This window comes from Chlorocebus sabaeus, chromosome 20 (assembly GCF_047675955.1).
Source record: "Chlorocebus sabaeus isolate Y175 chromosome 20, mChlSab1.0.hap1, whole genome shotgun sequence".
NCBI lineage: Eukaryota > Metazoa > Chordata > Mammalia > Primates > Cercopithecidae > Chlorocebus > Chlorocebus sabaeus.
The window spans coordinates 92,603,970-92,630,029 of record NC_132923.1 but is presented as its reverse complement, the minus strand read 5'-3'; the positions used below and the strand labels follow the sequence as shown (position 1 = coordinate 92,630,029).

Sequence of the window (26,060 nt, the reverse complement as noted above, 5' to 3'; positions counted from 1 at the left end):
GCTTTCTTCCCCAAACCAACGTCTTCGCAAGCTTTGGAAGAAACAGTTTTACAGAACTATCAAGTCTGAGTTGTGTCACCCTTTAGCCAGGGACACTGAGAATTTATCCCACCCACTCATAGTTGCCCTTCCCAAAGCCCTACAAAGCTAAGCCCTCAGAGTCCACAAATCATTCAGGCATGGGCCACTATGCCAGTTGAAGCCTTGAGTTCCCTGGCCTTCAACTCCTAAGACCTCTGCTCCCTGACTCATCTTCTTCACTGGGGTGTTCACAGCCTCTCATGTGCTCTTAGAAACCTGACCAAAGAAACCTAATTCGGACCAAACAGAAGGAGCCACCCTAATGGCATGGCTGGGGAATAAGAAGAATATGATGACAGGGTATCTTTGCGTCTTGCATCTGTCAGCCCCAGTTCAGGAGCATAGTGGCTCAGGTGCCAACACCCCTGTAGCCTTCGTGTGCCTCTGCATCTGTGAAGAGACACTTGCGGAGCTGTCTCCGCATGTGACCTGTCTTTCCCAGTGCCTGGATCTGCACAGCATCTGCACTAGGAGAACTGGTGGTTTGCTTTAGCACAAAGTAATGTCTCCATTACCCTGGCTGGGAATTAGAGGACAGATTGGCAAGCGCTGACAAAACAGAGGTCACTCACCTTACAGGCATGGAAAGTTGGAGATTAATTCTCTCCTCTCACAGAGGGAATCAGACTCCAGGATAGTGGAAGGGAAGCACCAATATTGAGAAACCCTTTCACTGCCAAGCAGCAGCAGCTAATGTCACCTGTACCAATATCAGCAGAAAAGGCAGATAAAAGGCCACAAGCCCTAGAGAAGTCCTGCCAAGATGGCAAGGCCCTCGCCATCTAGCTCCTGCAGAATCCCAAAGGACAGAAGAGCCTGGACAAGACTAAGATTCTTCAAGCATTAGATCCAAAAGGCAGACAGCTGTAAGCACTGGAATGCAAACTCCATGAAGGCAGGATGTTTGGGAAGTTTTCTTTCTTTATTCACTGCTGTATCCTTAATACCTAGAGCAGTGCAGGGCACATAGCAGGTAGGCAACACATCTGCTGAAAGAATAAATAAATGAGTCAATACAGCTCAAAGGCCACTTCCACAGGGGCCCGTCTCTGCCTATCACAAGGCCTCAGAGAAGAGGGAGGCCAGTGTGGGTTCCAGAATAGACAGGGAAGACCACATGGCCAAAGGACTGGAATTAGGTTTGAAAGGGTGAGGGGGATTGGGACAAGCTGATGGACATAGGGAGATTCTCATATTAAATTGAAGATTCACATATTCATTCAGCAAACACACACTAAATAACTAAATAAAGTATAAGAGATGTTCCAACAAAAAAATAAAATGTAGTATATGAAGGAATACTACATAGAAATATAATAAAAAGCCTAAATTCTTGATATATACAATGCACATGAATCTCCTATACATTATGTTATGCAAAAGAAGTCAGACACAGGTCGGGTGCGGTGTGTCTCATGCCTGTAATCTCAGCACTTTGGGAGGCCAAAGCAGGCAGATTGCTTGAGCTCAGGAGTTCGAGACCAGCCTGGGCAATGTGGCAAAACCCTGTCTCCACAAAAAAAATACAAAACCTAGCTGGGTGCAGTGCACGTGCCTATAGTCCCAGCTACTCGGAAGGTTGAGGTGAGAGGATGACTTGAGCCCAGGAGGTAGAGGTTGCAGTGAGCCAAAATCACACCACTGAACTCTAGCCTGGGTGAAAGAAGTCAGACACAAAAGAGTATGCCTTGCGTGACTCCGTTTATACGAAAGCCAAGATTAGGTAAAAACTAACCAAAACTAACAGAAGTCAAAACGGTGGTTAGTTGGCAAGGGGAAGGCATCACTGACTGGGAAGAGCCACAAGGGAACTTTCTGGGATGATGAAAAAGGTTCTTGGTCTTGAGCTAGGTGGTAGTTACCCAGGTGTATACTTGTATAAAAATATATTGAGCTATACACTTCACATTTGTATATTTATGCATCTGCACCTATTTCATACCTCAATTTTTTTTTTTTTTAAGAGACAGGGGCTTACTCTGCTGTCCAGGCTGGAGTACAGTGGCACAATCATAGCTCAATGCAGCCTCAAACTCCTGGGATCAAGCAATCCTCCAGCCTCAGCCTCCTGAGTAGCTAGGATTATAGGCGTGTGCCACCACACCAGGTTATTTATATATATATATTCTAATAGAGACGGGGCCATGCTACCCCAGGCTGGCCTCAAACTCCTGGCCTCAAACAATCCCGCTTCAGCCTCCCAAAGCACTGGGATTCCAGGTGTAGGCCACTGTGCCAGGCCTTGATTTTCTTTAAAGACCCCAAAATAAGCTGATGCTCAAAAAGTGCTTTTAAAAAAACATAGATCTAAACAATATCTCACACAAAGGAAAATATTTTCCAGGAGCACCAGTGGTTCCTTCTTGGAGCTTGGGAAAAAAGGTCCTCCAGCCTTCACTCTCTATCTGACAGAGGTCAGAAAGGCCCAAGCAAATGGCCAAGGCCTAGGAAGGTGAAAAACGTTCAAAATACAAAAGAGTAGAGCCCAGGTCCCCCACCTAGGAGGTTGTGGCCTGGTAGGAGGCTGCACGGAACCTCTATTCCATGCCAGGTAAGCTATAGGAAAGCAGAGATAGGTCATACAGTACAGCCAGGTGTCCAGCTGGTTCTGAGGCCCTCTGAAGCAGCCTGGATTCTGCCACAGAGCACAGAACCAGAATTCCAAAGACTGCCCTGAAGAGCCACCAACATAGGATCCAATTTGTCTTCCTGACAAACCAGGCAGAGACTGGCTGAGTTAGCCCAACTCTGGGCTAAGGTGAAAGTCTCAGAACATACAGCCCTTCCAGCCAGCAAGGAGGAGGTGACAAGACTCTCATCTATGGTCAAGGGGAGAGCCTCATATCAAATCCAGGGCCAGAACCAAGGCAGCAACACTCGCTTCTGGACCAGTTAAGCAGTAAAGAACCACTCAGTTATCAACTCAGGCCAAAGCATGAGGCTCCTACTGCCTTGAACATCTTGAAGCCTGATCAGTTATTAAGCAAGTATCTTTATCTTTTATCAGCGTTTTCACTGAGCAGAATTTCCATTCCAGGGGTTCCTATAATCACTACAATGATTTAGATCCTCTGACACCTTCCTAGGGGGTGAGGAAACGAGGCTGCCACTGGGGTTCCACCCTACAGCCTAGAAGTACCCAGAAAGTAAAACGCCAGAGGCCCTGTCTGCCACAGAGGGGCTGTGCTTGTTGACCAGACAGCAGAGCTTCTCTTCCAGCCCCCACTGAGGCACAAAGCCCTTCCAGAGCAGAGCAACTATCCCAAACTCAGGCTCCGAAGGAAGGACGTGGGGTGAGATGCCTGTTGACTTGCAGCTTCAGGATCACAGGGATAAGTGTGAAGGGAGCTAAGGTTGGGAACCAGAAGAGATGCTTTGGCTCCAAAGAAACCTGCTCCTACCCTCAGGCCTGCATCTAGGAAATGGTTAATCCCCAGCCAAGCCCACCATCAGGAGCCCCTTTAGTGCCAGTTCTGGGCCCGGGGACATGCGCAGGAGGGGGCTTTCATGTTTGTGAGTAGGCTAGCCCGAGGGGCATCAGGCAGAGGCGGAGCACCTCTCATTCCTCCAAGCCCAAGAACTCTCAGCCCAAGGAGCTGTCAGGCTAACGAGGCTACCCCACCACCACTCCATCTGAGCGTGGCAGGCTGCACCGCACGACTAGCTTCAGGTGGCTCTTCTTTAATTAATGGCATCCCAGGCTCTGCAGGGAGCTTCACCCCACAATGAATGGCCCTCTCTCATTAGAGGCAAGCCTGCCATGATGTATTCAGGGTGAGGGCCAGGATTCATTTCCCTGTCTGTGGGTTGGGGATGTGAGGGAGGGGAGAGGCAGCAGGGAGAGATTTATATCGAGTGACTTGGATTAGCTGCAGCTGAAACATGACCCCATCAACTCACGCTGCCTTCTTGGGGCTAACCCGGTGCACCTCTGCTGACGAGAGGGCTCCAGGGAAACTGAAGGGAGGGCAGAAGGTCTGGTTCCCATTCTCTCTGAGCTCAGACTATAACTCTAAGTCCCAGAATTCCTATACAATCTTCAGAACCTCCACCCCTGCCCCCACTGTGCACTGGGAGCCTGGGCTGATTCTGAGCCGACCTTACCCAGCAAGAGACTTTTTATGGCCAGAAACCTGACCCACTGCCCTCATGCCCACAGGACTGAGACCCTGACTATGGCCTCAGTTGACTCTTCTGCTTTGGCAGAAGGCAATACCCTCATTCCTTACCTCACAGAAGGAGGCCATGACATAGTTTGCCCCCATAACTGCCACCTGGATAGGACCCAAATATGTTCCGCCACAGGGCATCTCAGACTTCAGGCCACCCTGCACTGGGGAAAAGGCTCCAGGCATCCGTCTGACACAAAACCATGCCATCAGTCATTACCTCACTATGATGATCCATCACGACGAACCCAACCTCCAGGGTGGGGAGGCTCTGGCACACTAGTCTCCTTCCCTCCACTGCCCTGACCCACCCACTCCAATGGCTGAGCAGGGGAATTGGTGCCCTTCTAGGCAAAAAAAAAAAAAAACTGGGGCCTTTGGCTATCCAAGTTTCCAATGCACTTCTCACAGACTGGGAAAGGAAGCCACCCTGCACTGTGCTGGCCACATAGGTGGTTGTAGGCCTAGGAGCCAGGTTGATTCAGACTGGTAGCAAACAGCACACAGTCCTACAAATTCCTCATGCAAATATCACTAAACTTGACTTTCAACTTTGCTTGTGCTTGGAAGAAAAATACTTCAGAACCTGCCCTCTTTCCATTCTCAGCCCCCTTAGAATGTCCAATTCACTAAGAGAGCTGGAGGGTGGGCTTTCACCTGTCCCTGTCAGCCAACCAGAAGGCTGCCTGGCAGGCCTGCTGTGTCCCTAGGAAGGCCAGGCAATGCCTATCATCTGCACGCATTCACTTCATGTAATCCATGCTTCTTCCTGGCCCTTGTGGAGGAGCATTTATATCTCTTTCCTTCCCTACTCAGAAAGAGATGTAGCTCAGTTCCGCTTTGCTAAGCCCTATTTGGCAATATGTCTAAACACATGCAAACTTAATTAGCTCAGGAGGGGAGCCCAAGCGCTTGCAAGGACAGATAAAAGTAATGGGAAATGAGACAAGTCGAGGCTGGCAGGGAGTTCTTACTCAAGCCCCTTCCCCCAGCAGGCTGCTAATCAAAGGTGATGCAGTTCAGTGCTGATACCAACTGGCACACCTGTGGGCAAGGGGCAAGGCTCTTGTGAGCCTGGTGACACGGTGCGATGCCCCATGTGCTTCCAAACATAAATACAGAATAGAGGTGTCCAAAGTGATGCTGGCTGAGGTTTCCTTAAAACAGATTTGAAGATTCATTAACTTGTAACCCTGCGAGGAGACTCTCAGGCAGCCCCAAATCATAACCACCACATCTCCTGGCCAACTAGGCTCCCATATCAAATGAACTTAACAGTCCAACCCCTACCAATACCAAGTGAGGAACCAACAGCCTAGGGTGTCAGAAAACATCCCGAGGCTGTGCCACTCGGTGCGAACAAAGGAGAGGAGGAGGGTATTCCCACCGTGTATCACCAAACCACAGCCATGGAGGAGGATGGTCAGACAGGACGTTCATTAAACACATGGTTCTAGAGTCAGAATGCCCAGGTTCAAAGCCCTGCCCTGCCACAAACAGGTTATGTGCCCTTGACAAATTACTTACCTCTCTAGGCGTCAGTTTCCTCATCTGTTAAAAAAGGGTTATAAAATGAACTTATTCCACAGAACTGTGGTAAGGACTAAATGACATCATATGAGTAAACAGCACAACAGGGCTCCTGGTAAGTAATAAGTGCTCAATAAACAGTGTCTCTCTTTATTCTCTGATGTTCACTTTTCCAGGAGTCCCAACCCTCTGTTTCGGAGGCACAGATCTCTCAGAGAAAGCATTTTGCACTGCTACTGGGACCAAGTTCCTCCTCCCTGGCCTAAGCCTGTGGGCTATCTCACCCAGTACCCACCATAGAGGGCCCAACACACAGTGGCAGTGAGGAAATCCAGGGCTTCCTGACATTAGCAGCATAATTCTCTAACCCTTAACATTCAGGCTGGTGTAGCAAGGCCTAAGAATTCCTCCTCTAGTCCATTTGTCCTGTACACTGGCAATGAATGCTTCCTGAATCTACCTACTAACAGTCCTCTGTCGTTCTTCCTGAGCAGAGATTCCACAGGAACACTCCATTACTTAGTTGTCACTTATTCAACAATTATTTATTGAACAACTACTACATGTCAAGCCTTGTCCTTGTCCTAGGGTTACAACAGTGCTCACAATGTAGTGCAAGAGACAGACAAGTAGAGGCAGCCACAGCACCATTTTATGTATTAATGTGTATATGTGCTCCAGGAAAACAAAGGAAGGCACCTAGAGAAAGAAGAGGGATCACCAGGAACCGGCCAGCTTGTGCATGTGGCTGGTGGGGAGGGGTGCAGGGGTGGCACACAGAATATTGAGAAGTGAGGCTAAAGATGTAAGCAAGAACCTTGAAAGTCCCAATAAACGGTGTGGACTTTACCCTTGAGGGCAAGGGCAAACCTTGAAGGGTATTAAGCCAAGGGGTGACATAATCTGCTGCAATTAGGAGAATGGAATAGAAGCAGCAAAACTGGAGTTAAAAGGGACTAGTTAGAAGACTTTTGTAGCAATCCAAGAAGAATATGATCATCTTGACTGGGCAGGGCAGTAGGGATGGGAAGAAAGGAATAAATCTGAGAAACCTCTGGGAGGCAGAATCAACAGGATTTGGCAATTAACTGGTGTGGATAGAGAAGGGATAATTTTCAGATTTCCGACAGAATAACTCAGTAGATGGTGCCAGTCATTATTTGAGGGAATGATGGAGGACAGGGTGTGAGGAGAAAGATAAACATCTGAACTTGAAGGGGCCTGTGGACGACTAGGTGGACATGTAGAGTAGGTAGCTGGATATGCAGGTGTGGCGTTTAGGTGGCAGATGAAGCCGATTTCTTTTCTCCAGTTGGAGAAAAAGATTAGAAGACATCAGCATACAGAGGATAGTTGAAGCTATGGCAAAAGATGAGATCACTGATAAGTGTGAATGTGTAGAATAAACAGAAAAGACAACCAGGATAGAAATCAAAGAAACACCACTATTTAAGAAACACCAACATGAAAAAAAGGAAGAAAAGAAGTATTAATATCTACCCAAGTGACTGAGGAGGAGAAGCCAGAGAAACAGAAAACATAACAAAAGTACAGATAAAGATAATTTCAAGAAGATTGCAGTAGTCAGCTGTTGAGCAATGCCAAGAGGACCCAGCCCGACCCGCAGCAAGCATGTCACTAGGCCCCCTTCTAGCCATCTTCTACATCCCCACAGGACAGTCACGACCCCACAGTGCTCACCCAGGTGTGTGGTTCCATCATGGCACCTTTCACTCCAGGTAACAGCAGTCTCTTCAGTGGTCTTGACCGCTTGACAGCAGCCTCGAGGAAACCTCAGTAGCCCCTGCTGAGTGCATGCTCCCCATCTCCAACAGTGACAGTGTAATCTGGGCAAGTATCTTTCCATCTCCAGGCCTCCTAAAACCTGAAGTGAACTCCAGGTCCACACCAGTAGAGCACAGCCAGAATGTAGTATGCACACCCCAGCAGGAAGGCAGGGGAAAAAAAGGAAGTCAAATGCCTGCATTTATGTGTTCAACCTCCCTTCTCCCTCCAGGGGGAGGAAAACTTCCTGCTCCAAAACTGAGGCTGAGCCTAAGTGAGGGTCTTCTCACCAGACTCTGAGCAGGCCCCCGGCCCCTATTCCACCAGAGAATAGCATCTGATTCTCCTACCCTCTCTAAAGGGGACTCTTCTTAGACTGCACTAAGAGCCAGGGCCTCCCTCAGGTCAGCTCTTTCCCTTCAGTCTTTCCCTCTTCTCAATCTTCCTTCTTCTCAGACTCAGGGCCCACTGGGAAAGCCTCTAGTCTAGCTTCTCAGCCATGCTGTGCTGTTTGGCTGGTGAACCTGGATCTTCAAGCTACAGGCTAAAATCTAAGTTACTCAAGTGGGTGCCTGTTCAGGTGTCCCTCCTCAGTCTACACCAGTGCTAACCCCACCACAATACCAAAGATGGAGCCCTCTGAAAGAGGCACTTTCTACCTGGGTAAGCAGAGAAACACCACCAAACCCTATGGGAAGCTTCAAGAAACACCAAGCAAGGTGAAGAAAAAGTAGGGCAGGCAGGGAAGGCAAGCTGACCAAGAGCCAGACCCGCAACAAGTGGTGTTTCTTCAAAAACATTGAGAGGAAAATTAAACCCACACCACTAAATAACAACTCACCTTAGCAGGGTCTGTGACTACACACCAAAGCCCACGTACACCTGGAGAATCAACTCATCTGGCTTTGACAAAAGATGGACATAAAATGATTTGTCAGGATGGGAGCAGATATCTTTTCTCCAGTGGGATTTATGCTGCCACTTCAGTTCCCATTTCTCAGTGCCCCACTTATCAGCCCCTTTCCAACAAAAGTGATGTGAAGCTGCTGGGGAGAGAAGGGGAGGAGGAGGTAAGGACAGCAATGAGAAGGAACTATGGCTTCCGGAAACTAGAGTGTGAAATGAAAATGTTTGCTGAATTCCTAAGACTTAGTTAAATCTGAAAACGGATGTCAAAATAAGAAGTAAGCCACAGACTAACAAGTTGTGAGTGTCAATTTAACACCACCCTTGTCAGGCTCATCTGCAGCCTTTACCGGGTACATAAAAAGGTGATGGCTCTGACGAGAGCCATATGATGAGCCTCTGCCAAGAGGTTCCAGGAACACCGATTAGCTGTGCGCTGTCACGCAGCACTACTTAGGTTTCCTCTCCGGCTGTTTTTATTTTGTTACACATTTAATTAAGAGCCTTCCCAGCAGTTATGCAGAGACCTGTTTATAAGAGGCAGCCACAGAGCTCCCTCCCCCAAGCCCTGCCACCTGCTTCCTTTCTGAAAACCCTTTTCTGAAGCTTCACCAGCCTTCCCAGTCCAAACCCAAACCAGACAACCAAGTCTGCCCTACCCATCTCTTTTGGAAACTACACGGTCTTAGAATTCAATTCTGTCTAGCTACATGTCTTTAGCTCTCTGAGCCACAGGGGTTTTTGGTTTGTTTCATCTATAAAAGAAAGACAATACCACCACCCACCAGAGATGGTAGTCAGGAGGTGTGGATGCGGCAAGGTATGCGCTTATTAAAACTTGGCTTCCTTTCATATACGGTTGGGTTCCACAACCCAGTCTCTCTTCTTGATATCATTTTTCAGGAAGAGGCAGGGCAATCTCCTGAGTCACTAACACCTGTCCAGGGTCCACTGTGCTACAGAACAGGCCAGACCAAAAGAAGACAGCACCCTCTGAAATTCCCTCTCCATCTCATGGGGAGATCAACTCCAAGTTTATAGTCTCCAACCTCATGCACGGGAAAGTTTTCATATACACACATATGTACACATCGTGCACAGTTAAAGTAGAAGATTCTGAAATGCATGTGTTTGGAAGGTGAAGATGCCAAAGAGAGAACAACACTGGATGAAGGCAGTCCTGGGGAGGCTACCTGGAGGAAGTAGAACTCTGGACTGGGCCAAAGGGCCTTCCTCCTGGGCCATATGAATCCCAGAATTCTGGGTATCAGCCTGAAACTGGTCCCACCTTGAGTAGCTTCTCTTGGGCTACAGAGATCCACGTCAAGTCCCTTCCTCGCTTTAAGGACTCAAAGCTGCCCAGGACGCCATTAACAAGAACAAGAGCCTTCTTCCTCCATTCCTTCTCCATGGACTCCTTCTGAGTCATATTTGCTTGTAATTCCAGCCTGTATAATTTCCCTGACAAAGAGGTGTCACATGGGAATATGGAGACCCTCTGGAGTAAACCAAGAGTCAGTGCAGTCAGTGTGCGTACACACCTAAAGGGTATGGGAGATGAGGTCTGTGTGTGGTCATGTGATTTGGGGCCTTTTCTTCCTCCTGTCTCACCTAGAAAGTTGGGGTCCAATAGCAGGCTTGACACCCACCTGGGCACATAACTTCACCTCAATGTCCAGCAACCAAAAGGCTTACAAAGGGCCTTGGTGAGGAGATGACACCTGATGTGGTAGAAAATGTTACTGCAGAGCTACTACACCACACACCTCACAAACATCCCACTTTATGCTCAAAAGTTCAAACACACACACACACACACACACACACACACACACACACACGGAATACCTGTTGCTACCTTCAGTCACAATGAACACAGAGGTAATAGATTCTATGACTCCTCAGCAAACAATGCCCCCACTACCTACATCCCACTTCAGTTCCCTGGGGGCCATCTGAAGCCATGTATTCATGAGGGCAGACAAGATGCACAAGTGTCAGCCCAGCAAAGAAACTGATTCTGTCTTCCATAACCAGGACAGGATCAGGAGACAAAGGTAAAATAAGCAGTGGGGACAAAGGAGGAAAGAGGAGGCTGGAGACATGGGCAGCTCCCAGAGCAGCCCTCTCTCATCCCACCACTGGGCTCCTAGTTGGATCACTAGGGTCCTGCAGGCCAGATAAAGGGGCAGTATAGTATAATAGTTAACAGCAAGGACCTGAGTTTGAATCCTGGCTCTGTGTGTCCTTCGGTAAATTACTTAACCTTTCTGTACCTTTACTTCCTCAGCTATAAAATAGGAAGAATAATAATGCCTACTTTATGTAGTTGATAAATAAGTTACTATATTTCATTACATAGTAAACATGGTATTTGGCTTAATTTTTTTTTTTTTTTTCCAAGACACTCTTTTAACTCCTCCCTTCCAGGGCAGTAACACACAGCCCAAGCAATTGGAAGGGCTGTCATGAGCAGTGAGACCTGGCAAAGGTGGGAAGGCCCCAACTGTCCAGGCAGGCCCTTGACTTGCCCACACCCTGCTCCAGAAAGGCAGAAGGCAGGGCTCCCAACCCTCTTCTATCCCTGGCAGCCTCAGAGACCTGAAGAATCGCTGACCCAGCTGCCTCGTAGACATTTAAGCCTCCAAAAGGCAAGACCTGGTCCCACAGATTCCAAGCTCTGCCAGCAAAGTAGCCCTTCTCATACTCACATGACTTTTAAGTCCCAGTCTCCACAGGTGACAAAAATTGACTTGACGTTTGGGTCTAAGAGGCCTTCCTTCGCCATCCACTCATCGACCCTCTGAAAAGTACACAAGAACAAATGAGATTTTCCTTTTTTTTTCCCCTGAGCCTGTGAAGAGCCACAACAGCAAAACACAGATAAGCTGCTTGTAATCAGAGCAGGAGAAAATTGTAATCTTATCCAACTATGGCCCCCACTGTGGGCTCTCAGGCTTGGCTGAGAACCACGGAGGTATTTGGAAGACAACCCCTTAGGAAGATCCCGCAGCCCGAGTGTGTAGCCGGAGGGAGACCCTACACTCGCCTATTGCCTAGCAGCTTGCTCCAGATCCCAGCAGGTCAGTTCAAATACCTTGCTCTGACTTGGCTGTTCCTCTCATTGGTCCCCTGGCCCAGCATAGACAGGCTGTTGTCCTGGGGCATGAGAACACAGTAGAAGGAGGCCCCAAACAGGGGCTCCAACCCACAGCTTCACTCATTCATTTATTTGTTTTACTCTTCTACCAAATGTTTATCAACCAAACTTACAAATTTGGTTATTCACCAAATGAAGGTGACGAAAATTTTCACCTTAAGAGTCCCCTTTACTGGACTGGAGCCCCATCCTGACACCTGGGATAGTGCTGCCTGCTCCAGCTGCTAAAAGTTCAAAACTGGCCCCCAACTTCGTATTTCTCTTCTTCATGGTTGAGGATTCAAATTCAGCAGAATATTTTGAAGGCTGAGCTCAATTTCTACACAGGGAGAAAAACTGCTCCTAAACACTCTAAATCCTTCATTCCCTTCAACCCTTTGATCCATTTATTTGTGCTCACACTGGAAATTCAAATACTAAAATCAGTATACAAGAGAAATATCATAAACAATTCAAGACTGGGTGTGGTGGCTCAGGCCTGTAATCTCAGCACTTTGGGAGGCTGAGGCAGGCAGATCACTTGAGGCCAGGAATTTGAGATCTGCCTGGCTAACATGGCAAAACCCCATCTGTACTAAAAATAAAAAAATTAGTTGGGTGTGGTGGTGCACTCCTGTAATCCCAGCTACTTGGGAGGCTGAGGCAGAAGAATTGCTTGAGCCTGGGAGGTGGAGGTTGCAGTGAGCTGAGATCACACCACTGCACTCCAGCCTAGGTGACAGAGCGAAACTCTGTAAAAAATAAATAAATAATAAATAAAAAGAATTCATGAAGCATTGCCTATTTTTCAGAAGACCCCAGGCATGGAGAGGGAGTCACACCACTGCTTCTACCCATGCAAGAGATTATTTTTTAAGGCTATCTCACATAGTCATTAAAAATGCAGGATTGGAAGTCAGACACATCCGGATTCCAACCCTTGGCTATTCTATATCCTGGCTGTGTCACTGATGGAGAGTCATTTAAAAGTCATGTAACCTCTCTGAACCTCAGTTTCCTTCATCTATAAAACCTTACACAGAGTTGTTCTGAGAATTAAATGTGATAATGTTTTAAGTACCTACCACAAAACAGGCAGTAGGCTGAGAAGGGGAGAAAGGCAGATCATCATAGTACAACAGATCCAGCACTGGAGATGTGACCACAGTGCTACAGGACCAAGAAGAGGAAGTGGCTAGCCCTACCTTTCACAGGGAAAGGAGTCAGAAAAGGCTTCTCAAAGAAGATAACTGAAGTAGGAACCTGACACGGTGGAAGATAGTAGAGGATACTACAGGTAGAGGCAGGCAAAGGTACATATGCAATAATTTTGTATTTGAAGCAATTATCTGTTAAATGTCTGCCTTCCCTGCGAATATAAGCACCACGAAGGCAGGAACTCTGCCTTACTCACTACCTTAATCTCTCACCCAGCACAGGATCTACTCAAGAGATATTTGCTGGTTGACTGAAAACATGAGTAGGTAGAAGTTTAGGGTGACTGAAGTCCACAGTATATAGAAAGAAAGGACAGAGGCTGGAGGACTAAGTTAGGCCAGACTGTAAAGGGCCTCGTGTGCTCAGCAGGAAATTGAGAGTCCATGGATATCTTTAAGTATCTTAAGTAGGATTACTTCTAGCAGGTATAGGCTGGCTCCCTGGATACCTCTGTGATGCCAGAGGCCCGGCCCATGCTAAAGTCATCCTTGACTAAGGCCAAGGATCCTACCTAGTTCCGCGGCTATAGCAGCCCTATCAACCAGAATGTCAGAGTTGCTTCCCGGTGCCAGACTATGCAGACCATGTGGTCTCTATAAACGCTCTTTACAGTCTGTACACCACAGAATCCTCCTCAGCCAAAGAATCTTCCCAAAAGATAAATTCTGGATCCTCTACTGCTGAATGATCTGTCTCCTCAGTTACTCTGGCCCAACTCCTTGCATGTACAGCCATGTGCGTGTGCACACACATACACACGCGCGCACACACACGCGCGCACACACGCGCGCACACGCACACATGCACACACACACATGCATGAATCCTTTCCCCAGGGTCACCTAAGAGGTAAGGTGAAACTAGGGCTCCCTAAATCAGCATAACCTCCCCCAAGCTCACTGTTTTATATCCCCAAGTGCCCCACATATTAGAGGGGCTCCCCAACGCCCCAACTCCTGCACAGTGAAAGAGAGAGCAAGACACAACAGGAGGTCACACTCAGCAAAACTGGACCCTTATCACAGGAAGCACTCAACACTCACTGGGGTCCCTGGAAGCTTAGGACCCAGGCCATTCGCTTGCACAGCAGCTATTTAGTGAGCACCTTTTACCACGAGTCAGGTAAACATCTAGCTGGCTGCCTGCTAAGGGCCTTGGTTCGGACAAGAAATGAACTCTTTATCTCCATAAACATCTCAGGACTAATGAGATGAAGCAGAGTCCAGTCTGGTCTCCTAGTCCGGCCAGAAACTCTCTTCAAGCTGATACCAGGAATTTTCCCTCCTTACCCACAAAGCATGTAGTAGTAGAAAGTAGCTTCCTGGGTGAGACTCAGAATTCTTTGAGCACCCTGCTCCAGGGCTGGCCTAGAGTTAGCAGGGGTTGCCTCCTCAAGATCACATCTCCTCCTTGACTGGGGCCACCGAGAAAAAAAACCCATAACCTCAACAGTCCTGGTTTGGTGCTGGCCCAGAGCAAGTATCTTCCTCCAGGATCCCAGCTACAGATGTTCCAGGAAAAAGGTACCTGTCTTCTGGCATCCCTCAGGAGCCAGGCCCTGGCAGGGGATGGTGGCCAGGACAGAGGAAAGAATGAGTTCCCTCTGTCTCCTTGAGTCTGTTTTAATGGGGAGCAGTCCATGCTAAGGAGCTCCCTTGGACATAGGAATGAATCTCTTCAAAAAAAGATGGTCAATGTGGGAAGCATCTCAGAGCTCATCTTATCTTCTCCCAATCTACTGCAGGTGCCCAAACTCTGACCCCCAACCAGACTGGTCACAGCCTGGGTTCCCACACTCCCAGGTACAGGAAATACCCTCTGCCACTGAGGTGAGCCTAAACTTGCCTCTCTGACCCTGGTTCCATCCTTGGGGGGGCCCCACGAAATTCAATCTGCATCTCTCTCCTGCATGGGACAGGATCTCCTGGCTAAAAAAAAGATATCTTGCCCTGCTCCCTGCCACTACACTACTTCCTCTAGGCTGCACACCTCCAGTGTAGATGTGCCGTGCTATTCTTGCAGATATTCTGCTTTCTCCTACACTTTGATTAAGGTCTGAGCTTTGGCTTTATTGGTCTTAAAAAATAAATAAAGCACCTAATGAGATCCACAGGCTTCTTCTCTTCTCCCCCCACCCCGCCCATAGAGAAAGACCTTCTCCCCCTGTGAAAACCTCCAGGCCAGAGGAGGGTGGGAGACAAGCTAAAACCAAGCACTGCCCTTCTTTATTCCCTCGGGCTACAGCGCAAGAAACAGCATCTTAACCTTTCTAACTCCCCGAGGAGAACATCCTGGAAGTGTGGTCTCTGCCAAGGGTTTTAAAGTCTTTAATTTGATTTCCCTCACATAGGCAATTGTTGTAATTATTCTGATTAGGAATCATTACCCAGTGCAGCCTCTGCACCCGACAGGCACAAAGCATCCAGCGGCAAGCTGCAGTGGGGCAGGCGGGCCCAGCCACAGCTCCGGGAGGAGCTCTCAGCAAACAAAAGCCATCGATGGGGAGTTCTGGGTGAGTTAATGAAGTGCTCACATGCCACAAGAAGCCAACACTAAAGCTAAACAAAAACACCTCCAGTCCCCGGGGCTAGTCCCACAGTACCAAGCTCAGCTCCCCTACTCCCCAGCACACCCAGCACAGGCTACCCCGGAGCCAGCCAGCACAGGGCCATAGGCCAGGAAGGGGTGGGGGCCCCTCTGCCCAACTCCTGGCAGCACTGGGACATCTTGTCAGAAACCCTGACGGGAACAGCTGGAGATGACAGATCAATGGTTCAATACTCTCAACAGCATGTCACTGATGTGACAGCAAATGTTATTCTAATCAAGCCATAATCATAGTCAAATTACACAGCTACATTCTCAGGAGGGGAGGGAGAGAAAGGCAGCAGGAAGGGGTCAGAGGTCAGGAACTAAAGGTCACTCAACCTACCTCCAGCACTTGCTGCAGGCTTGGCTGACCATCCACCATGGCTTGAATAATCCCGGTGAGCTGAAAGGAAAGAGAAATAACTGATGGGTAGAAAACCAGGGTGAAGGGACTCAAGGCTGAACAGAACCCTTTCCTTTCTGTTTTTCTCCTTCTGCTGTAAAGGGCTCTGATCTGGCACTGCTTTAGGTTCAAAGCCCAACTAGAAGACTTGAGAATAAAGACCTAGGACGCAGGACACAATGTGAGCTTCTCCCATAAAATCCTGCCCTGAGATGGGTGTACACATACACACGCTGACCACAAGGCATGTTCTCACACCTGTTTCAGCTTTCAGCTTGCAAACAAATTGATGTTACATGTCTTTTGTATTCAATAGGCTCAATAACTTCCCACAATTACAGTTTCAAGTAAATTCAGCTCCTAGCTTCACAGAAGTTCCTGTAAAACTTGGGGTGTTCTCATACAGGACAGGCACACTTGGCTTCAAGTCTACCTCTTCTCTGAGCCTTGGTATCCAGCACTGCCCCTTGCCACACTCTCCCTAACACCTTCCCTAACATCTATGAAGTCCCGCAGGCTCCTATCCTTCACCCTGCATACGTGGGTCATCGATATGAACTAGCCAAGCAAGAGACAGAGTCACCACTGTCTAAGACAAAAAGGCCCAATGTTCAGACTATGACCTAGAGAATTTCTGACTCAGGCCTATGCTCCACCTAGGTCATGCCTGGGTTCAAACAAGCTTGTTGTTTTCCTTTGTTTTGGTTTGGTTTAAAGTAAAAATATCCCTCAGGCACAGACTGGGGACAGACTACTTAACAAGGATCTGAGGGCATAAGGCCCCCATGTCCTGGACACCAACTGGAAATCACCACCCCCGGCACGTCCCTGGCTACTTTCAGAAAGAGCAGTATCTCAGACTTGCTTGGAAACTTCCTTTTTTTAAAGTGTGTTGGGGGGGGAGATTAAACTCCAATTAAACTATAATTATACTTAATGAATACCAAATACCCAATGCACAGAAATCTCTGGCTCTAAGTGGGAAGGTTATTTTCTCATGGTGACTTACATGGAATGGTAATATACACCTTTTAGGGAGAAATTTTCATTTTAAAAACGCTGAGCTCCTCTAGGTGGGTTTCTGTAGTTCATCAAGTCATTATTAGGTGGTATTTTAAGGAAGTGTAAGGACACAGCCACTCTATTTTATATTCCAGAAACTGTTTTTATATTAATCTGTATTTTAATTGGGTAACAGCTGCTGCCTACAGACTTCCCATGGTCTAAAAGGAAAATAAATTAGAAAGATTAACTACACTGTTGCTTCGCAAAGCTTTAACCCACAGCATGCCCACCCGGCTGGCACCTCCACACCCTTTCCTTGCTTGGAAGACCAAAGAACTGCCCAGCAGAGGGAGGGCCTGAGTCAAAGAGAAGAAAAGATGGTCCACTAAGGGCTGGGGGGCTGGGGGTGGGGGAGTGCCCTCGGTCAGCAGCTTCAATAATCTTGGAGTACAAAGGACTCCTCCTTTTATTTAGTCAATAACTATTCATAGAAAGTCTGCTGCGGGCTGGGCCACATTACAGGAACTAGGGATCCGGCAGTGAAGAAAAATGTAAAAACTCTGCCCTCATGGAATACGCATTCTCGGCAGCCCCTCCTACGCCCAGCCCCAACTAGTACCCAGAGCCTGTACACCTTCCAGAGCCACAAACTGAGTAAGCAGATATCCTGTTTTGCCTCAGTCATGAAGGGGCCAAAGAGAGTCAGGAGGAGGCTTATTACCAACCCCAGATTAGTGACAGACACCCACAGGCCCACTGCTGCCCATTCTGGTCCAGTTCCTCTCCTGTTAAGCCTAGGGCTTAGACACACCTTCAAGCCTGGAGCTGAGGCTCAAGATCAGGACCATCCTGGAAAAGGTGGACCACAGCCACTCTCACTTCTTAGGAAGCTCCAGGGTCCAAATGTTAGTCTTGTGTCTGGTCTGAGTTTCAGGGGGCAAGGTAAGGTCCACTTCTTCTCTTGGCTCCCACTAACAGTCTCTCAAATGAGCTGAATGCCAAGAGCTTCAAGAAAGTCTCACTCACACAGGAAAGCAATGCACCCTTGCCAAGAGCCCTCCCTCCCTGGAGATAAGGTTTAGGTCAGCACCTGTGTACCCCATAAGCCCCTGCCCTGGGCCCCAGGAAAATCACTGATGTGGGGCAAGAAAATCACTACATCCAAAATGGAAAACCAGAGTGCTGCTCCGGGGTTCTGCTGCAGGATGCCTCACTACAGACTAAGCCCAACTCTCCCACCAGGAGCTAGGGAAATGGAGCTCCAGCATCCTGAGGCTTTCACAAACTCCACTCCAGTGCTCAGCGATCCTAGAATCATCAGCCTGGGAAGAGCCTAGTGAGGTAAGCTCCTTCTCTCGCTATGCTTCCCAGACAACAGCCATTTTCATTTGTGGCCCAGTAAAGCACGGCTCACAGCTGAGTTCCTCAAGGATTTGCATTTAGCCCCCAGAGACACAGGGGCTTGAGCAGTTGGCTCAGCTAGACAAAGCCTTCTCAGGGAAGGCCTCAGGCCCCTGTATTAATCCCTCCAAGGATGGACCACCCCGTATCAGCTCTGCCAAGGCACTGGACAAAGAAGGGATGAAATTAGTTAGTTCTGGGCTGGGCGTGGTGGCTCAGCGGGCAATCCCAGCCCTTTGGGAGGCTAAGGCAGGAGGACTGCTTGAGCCCATGAATTTGAGACCAGCCTAGGCAACATAGAGAGACCCCATCTTTTTTTTTTTTTTTAGTAAAAATTAGTTCGTCTACCTGATAAGACACCTGTAAGGCTTATACAGGATGCTATGAGGGAACGAGACAATTCTGTCAAATTAATACTGGGAAGTTCTATCTTAGGCCTAACTTAAATCCTTCATGTCACAGTTTAAGCCTAGTCCCACTTGGGTTAATACACGTTTGTAAAAAGCTTTCACTCCTCACAACGAAAGGTACTAGAGCAAAGCCAAGTATTATTAAGCTGAGAACCAGGATTCACAGGCTAAACAGAGCTCAGAGACCTTAGCCACTTAAAGCAGGAGAGGTGAGAGGAAGAATTAATGTGTGCTCTGTGGCTCCTTTCACTGAGGGATTACAGATTAACTCCCACTTCTCCAGACTCAGAAACCACAAGGCAAGGGGCTTTTGACCCTGACTGATAACATGGCTGGTTACTGAGATCCCCTACCCTCACAAGGGCTTTGTCCAGGAATGAGCTGGCTTCATCATAAACACTAGCAACTACAGGAAGCAGCCCAGGAAACTCAGTGCCAATAGCATGTCAGCATCCAGCACTTTCTCCTTTCACAGTTTATCTCCAACACAATCGTATTCTGACACCAAGACAGTTTGTTGATTACATAAGCACTTGTCTCTGGTGTGCAATCTGATAATCAGACCCACTCTTTCTCCTCAGACAAAGAGACCAATAAATCTCACCCTTTATAAGTACAGGTGCAAGACAAAGCCCTTTACTGGCATTTAGCAAAATGAGTATTTCTCTAGTTTTTTTCATGATAACAACAACAAAAAGAAGACATGGTTAGGGACTGTGCAGCAGCCCAGCTGCTAGAGACAGAGACTTGATGAGCTGGAGCAGATTCCAGAGGTCACAGGGAAAGGGCTCGGGAAGGAATGAAACACATCCCATCCTATCTCTGTCAGAACCATGTCTCCAGGCCGACTCTCAACTGAAACTAAGAAAGGACCTCAAGAAGGGTACTAACACTTTCCTAATATGAAGCAATAAAAGTAAGAGTCTCTCTGTGTGTGCTAGAGACTTGTTCAAAGTGGAATCCTTTTTCCTACTGTCCAGTACTGAGCCTGCTTCTCTCCCCACACAAGCTTGTGCCCATGTATGTGCACATGTCATATGCATGTGCAAACACACATACATATACATACATATATGCTGGGGTTAAGAACTTCTTGTACACAAGAGAGAAAATCCTGCCAGAGGAACTACTTAAGTATAATCTGGAGGTCTGGGGTTGTTCCTCACACTTACTAATGAGAGATTTCCTCTGGTTGGAATGACCTCCATCCCTACCCGCAAAAGGCACCAACTGCCAGATTGGATGAGGTCTCAGAATGACAGCCCCCATCCTGTGTCTATGCTTCTTGGAGATACAATTCCATCTGGTATGGAGACAGGGCAAAATTTGTATGATCTGAGGTTTTCCAAATAAGACTTCACTTACTCAAAATAACAAGTTAGCAGTACAGTTGTTTTTGGAAGAGACAGAAAATAACTCCTTGACAATATTCATTCATTTAAGGGACACCTATCAAGTGTCTACTTGGTAGCAGACCCTAATGATGGGATGGAGACGGATCAGGTCTAGTTTCTTCCCTCAAAGAACTTATAGTCTAGTGAAGAGACAGATAAATAATTATAGTATAAATTATCTGATCAGTTCTATGTTGGAATAAGCACAACTCAATCTGAGGATCAGAGAAGGTGACCCTAAGCAGAGTCCTGGAGGTCACGCAGGAGTTGGCAGGGAGAGTGGGAACTCTGTGCAGGCAGAAGGACCATCATGTGGAAAGACAGACTATAAGAGGGCAACCTCTGGGTGAGGGGAGCTAGGTGGGAGACGAAGCAGAGAGAGATGAGGCTGGTCAAAAAAGGATGGACAAGATCATGGCGAGTTTTGAGCTCTGGAAACCTGAGACAAAATGGCAGACCCAGTGCCTACAGAACAACCACATTTTCACTTTTAGAACAGGCTTCATAATAAGGATCCCAACCACCACTCCTACTCCCCTCCAAATTATGTACGTGCGTCCTTGGGTAAAGCTTTCTAGAAAGAAGAAACTGTTCATCATAGCCTCACAATCCCTCCTCCCATCCCCACAAAAAGTAGCAGCGGCAGCCTCACTCTAAAAGAAGTCCCTCTTCTTCCTATACTCTCAAGCATCCACTCCTGCCCAGGGTCCAGCTCCAGCAGAATTCTGTTCCATTACTAAACGGGTAGCAAACTTACCAAAATTTGGGCCTGCTTATCTATGTAAGGACAAGAGGACATTAGCCTTTCAGGCCAGTGGAGGGATCAGGGAACTGGCTGGCTTAAAGAAGTCTTTCCTTCCCTTCTCATAAGCAAGGGGATTTTCATCATCGTTAAAATGGTGATTTTTCAAATGGGGCAGAAAAGTCAGATTAGCGCCCCCTGGTGGTATAGGTAAATCCCAGGGGAAAGGGGAAAACCCAGTAGAGGAAGGAGAGAAGCAGAACGCAACATCATTAGTTGGAGTAACAAAAGGCTAAAGAGGCTAGGCACCTTGGCAGATGGATGCCTACAGCAAAAGCCCCACCTGGGTCAGTTGGCAAACACTGGCATCGAATTCAGAGCAATTTCGAGGCCTCATATCTGGGCTAAGTCAGCCTCAGGGCCTACCAGGGTCAGACACACTCATTCCCAGCCTTCTCACCAAGGAGATTTTTTGGGATAACTCAAGAACCCCTTTCCACCTATTTCATTCACATGTAGCAGACAGGTGTCTAAATGAATGCACAAAGTCTCTAATGTACCTCAGCCCCAGACTCTTAAAAGATTCTCATCATCCCTGCTACCACACATTCTTAACCCGATTGCACCACAGCCTGTTGGCCACCACTGAGTGCATTACATGACATGTCACAGGGAAAAGTAGCCACAGAAGGCTTCACACAGTTCTGGGAGTTAGAACTTGCAGGGGCTCCTCCCCTCTGCCAATGGCTCTTTTGAGCATCCAGCAAGCATCAAAATCTCAGTTAGGCCCAGTTTCACAACCTGTAAAATGGGATCAATACCTACCTGCTGACAAGGAGGCCAAGTACAGTACCCGCCTAGGATAAGGAGATTTCAGCCTTGGCCAGTCAGGCCTCATGCTTCACTCAGACCACTCTTCTCTTCCCTCGGTGACAGAATGTACCTCCGACAAACAACCTACGCTTCATGCAGGGCCACTTTACAGGAGGACAGAGTAACAATGCCAGAAAGCTAAGAAGGCCTGAACATAACCCTGCCTTGCAAGTGGCTGAAATCTTTACTTCTTGCCCAGGGGCCCTAAGGGAAATTGAACTGGAAAGAACTTGAACCCCAGAAGTGCCATTCTGCTCCTGGTCTCCAAGTGCCGGTCACCAGGAAGGGATGCTGGGGAAGCAGGGGTAGACTAAGCCACTGCTCTCCCTGGGTCCCCAGTAACGACAGTGACCTGGGTGGAGCATCAGACTTTATAAAACCTAACTGCTAGGTCCAGTGCGCACTTGCCTTAAGCACTGATAATCCCTATACTTTCTCTAAGTGGCCTATATAGAGCACCAAGGATTCCAAAATTCCCCTCCCAGCAGCCCTTGCTGCCCACTTCTAGGGCTCTTACCTCTGTACAGAATGGGGTAAGCTGTGGATGGACTACAGGCTGGACATACATGTGAAAGGTAGACTCAATCTCCATGGTCCGGCCATTTAGCTTCAAGATGGGGAACTCGATGATTTCCTGGAGTGCCAAAGATACAGAAAAGGAAAAATAAGTTATTGTAATCGACCGTTTCCAACAGTAGCTCCAAGTCAACAAAAAAATCAGTGTTTTGGGTTCATTAGCTCCTGCCAGGCCAAACCCAAGATTGAGTGAAACGGCACCAGCAGTTACAATCCTAACCCTCCCACTGCTAATATCCTCATAGGTTCCAGGGACCAGACACAGCCCTCAACCCCATTGTTTCTGGAAACGGGAAGGAAGACAGTGGTGCCATCTGCCCCAGTTTCTCCAACTGGTTCTCTAGCAGAGGCTTGCTAACTCGAGCCCCTAAGAATACCCCCTTCTTTCTCTTGCCCAGGTCCCTGTCCTGAAATGGGTCTGATCTCCTGCCATATAGACAACCAGCCATCAGACCAATGCATAGATTTCCTTGTATGAAGTTTGAACCAAATTGGTAAGTTTCTTCATTAGTTCTTAATTTTCTAAAAAGATAAAAAAGCCAAAGGGGATCCCAAAGAGGAGGAGAAAAGTGAGTAACAGTAACAGGAGCTAGCACCTCCCACCTTTCTTTCAGGCAGTACACACTCCCCCTACACCGCCAGCCCAACTGCTTAGCCAGCCCTTCCCAGTCCACTGAAACATAATGGAAGAGAAGGAGGAGGAGTGACAATTTGTTTGGAGTCTCTAAGATTAATTTGTCTCCGCTATTTAATAGAGATGCACAGCACCAAGGTCCTGGTGTGCAAACAGGCTTGCAGAACGCTGGCTGTGCAGCACGCCTCATACATCGCTCCTGGGAAGGAAGGAACGCACCAGAGCGGGGAGAGGGCAGGAGAGAGCACATGAGTACCAGAGAGAAGAGGGAAAGCAAGGAGAGAGAATAAAAAAAATTATTGCTTTTTAATATTCAAAAACAGTTTGCAAAATTTAATCAAAGCAGAGGAAAAGCTAACATTTTTACCACTTTGACATTTTTATTAGCGCTTTCATAAATTTTTAAAACATGAATGGAATTAGTTTACAACACACACACACAAAAACTGCCCTGAAAACATCTGGAACAGACAAATAGGAAATAAAAAAAAAAATAAATAAAAGCAAAATTCTCTGAGAAAAATTATCATGTAGAAAGGGCCTCCACTGCAGAGAGAAAGAAAGGGGGCTCTGCCCATTCAGTGGCCCCAATAGCTCCGGCAGCACCCCTTCCCCGGGTCCTTCAATTCTGGAGAAGACCTTTCCAGTATCATTAAAATCGAAGTAAACTGGTTCTCTCCAGAGACAGCCTGGAGAAGCAACACGAAACAGATGACACCTGACTGCACTTAGGAAATGAATGGCTGGGAAAACACAAGGAGAAATGGTCAATCTCCTTGATGTCCCAGGAAAGTCAGGCATCCTCCCCGCAAAACATACCCACTAATATTGGGCTTGTTTTTAAAGCATCTATTTCAATCCAACACATAACAGCAGGACCGAAAACCAAATCAAGTCAGTCAGATTTCATGCTAGAGAGATTCAAAGATTCTGGTTGCCTTGTCTCCAAGGGCTGATCTCCAAAGATGAGGAAGCTGACAGGATCTTACTCCCAGAGATAGAAAGGGCAAAATGGCTGCAAGGCTGAGGCAGAGGGGAGAGAAGGGAGGCCCAGGCTGCTGCTTAGACCAGGTGACACCTCTCCTCTCAAGGTGAAGAGAGGGGAACACTCATTTCCCAATTCCCTGGACCTTCTGTTCCCCAGGAAGCATTACATACAGAGTAAACGGGGGTTTGGAACTGAATAACAAAATTGAACACACACCAAAAAAACACACATTGGTCCCCTTGCAAAAAATCAGGTATCCAGGATTTCCAAGAGCCAACTCTGAGGTGTGGCCCATGAGTCAGGCTCATCTGACTCCTGATTTTTCTGATGTGTCCTTCCTCTCCCCCTAAGTAGAAGAAATACTTCCTCAGCAGAAAGAGCTCTATAGCCTGGTGAGTTTGGCTGCCCTGGTGTCTAAGGAAACAAATACAGCCAGCTCCTCACTAACAATGTTAGCTGGGCCCACAATGAAATTTAACCTGTGACACAACTGTACTTTTCATTTAAACTTTCATTTGGAGAGCAGCAGTGTTTGGAGACCTACAGTTTGTCCTGCTAATAAAGACAAGTGTTGGGACCTTTAAGGATGTCATTCATCTTTGGCTTTTTATTAAATTCAATTTTCTTAAGCCCATGATACATTATGAAATTAGGAGTTGACATTCCTCTGGAAATAAAAATATCTATCAAACATAAATAGGAAAAAACCCTCTATTACCAAGAATTTATGGCTTAAAGTTGATCTCTTTCCACTTTTTTACAAGCACATGGTTTGTTTTAGATATCCAAAATGCTATTATAGATCTAGGATTTCATTAGTATTTATTATAAAATACTATGTGCTTCAGCTTCTACTCTGACCAGCACCAAGTCAGCATCCCCAGCACACTCTCTAGAAACCTGGCCTTTGGGTTTCCCCATTGCAGCAAATAACAGCAAATACTGCAGCTCAATATTCAGACTTTCCTGATGTTCGCTTCCTCACCCAGAGGGAAATGGGGCCAACTAAGTGCTGAGACTCAGAGCCATGCTCCTGGAGAGGAAGAACAAGCCAGACTCGCATCCATGCACAAAAAAAAAAGGAAGGGGGTAGGTCCCTGAAATTCTTAGGGGGCCTAGACCCAAGGCCCAGGACACATCAAATTTGGCCTATTATAAACATATCTCTGATAATGCTAGCTTATCAGCCAAGCCTTCTTCCCAAGACCAAGAAGAGGCGGTTTCAAGGGCCAGTCTCAAAACATGACTTTTCAGGGGCCCTTTCTCCACAACATGAGGAGCTGTTGTAACAATGAGCCTGCACACTGGCATATTCACTTGAGCCACTGAGGATGCAAAAGAGAAGCTTCTGAGAAAAGACCCTCTGAGAAGTTACGGAAGCAAGGACCTCACTGAGGCACTTCTTACCTTCCCATGTTGCCCAGTCAGTACTTCCATACTTCCCAGAACCTTAAAATACTGGCCCAAACAGCCCAGTAGTGGGAGAGGTGCCCCAATCTGCATCAAGTTGGCACAACTCTGCAGCCAGGGCACCTGGAGCATGACAAACATTTTGACGATTTTTAGCTGATAATGATCAAAGATGGAACCCCATCGCTACAGGTTAGTGGCATTAATCCCAACACAAAGATTTGTGACAATGTGCCCAAGTGCCAGCCACTATGTCCAGTTGCTCAGATAATGAAACTGTTATTCCTGACCCTCACCTTTTCTCTCAGCCAATTTCATCACTCCCCTAGGAAGGTTTATTTCAGAAACAGTTTTGTGTAAAAGCAGCACCAGGAAGGAAGGAAGGACCAGTCATATTTACCAGCCCTCTTTCCCTATCCTAATAAGAGCTTCACAGTTCTTTGCCTTTGTATGCCATTTGCATTTAATTAAACTGAGTGCCTACTTTGTGTAGGCTATCAGACAGGGGCTGGAGCAGGACTAGAGATAAGATGTAGTCTCCACTTTGGAGAAGTGCATGGACTATGAGTAGAAAAGACAGGCAAACAAATAAAGAACAGTACGCTGTGATAAATACCTTAGTGGAGGGACGTACACTGTGTTATGTTTTTCCATTTACAAAAGCGTAGTTTCACATACATTTTCTTATTTTACCTTCCTTAATCCTAGGAGATAGGTTACATCATCATCACCATCACCATCTTCAGGTCATAAATCAATACTATTAAACATCCACTATTCACCAGGCAGGGGCTGGCTGTAGACACA

The 26,060-nt window shown here is 47.3% G+C and overlaps 1 protein-coding gene across 13 annotated transcripts in view; it reads right to left on the bottom strand.

Moving 5' to 3' along the window:
- The window catches only part of ERI3 (ERI1 exoribonuclease family member 3), a 134,788-nt gene that overhangs the window by 76,845 nt on the left and 31,883 nt on the right, over window positions 1–26,060 (bottom strand). For all 13 annotated transcript variants that reach the window (XM_037998498.2, XM_073007378.1, XM_037998535.2 and 10 more), the window contains 3 exons: window positions 22,163–22,279; window positions 15,761–15,820; window positions 11,183–11,274 (listed from right to left, as the gene is read on the bottom strand). In XM_037998498.2, coding sequence (XP_037854426.1) covers window positions 11,183–11,274; window positions 15,761–15,820; window positions 22,163–22,279 — 269 coding nt within the window. The remainder of the gene's footprint in view (window positions 1–11,182; window positions 11,275–15,760; window positions 15,821–22,162; window positions 22,280–26,060) is intronic.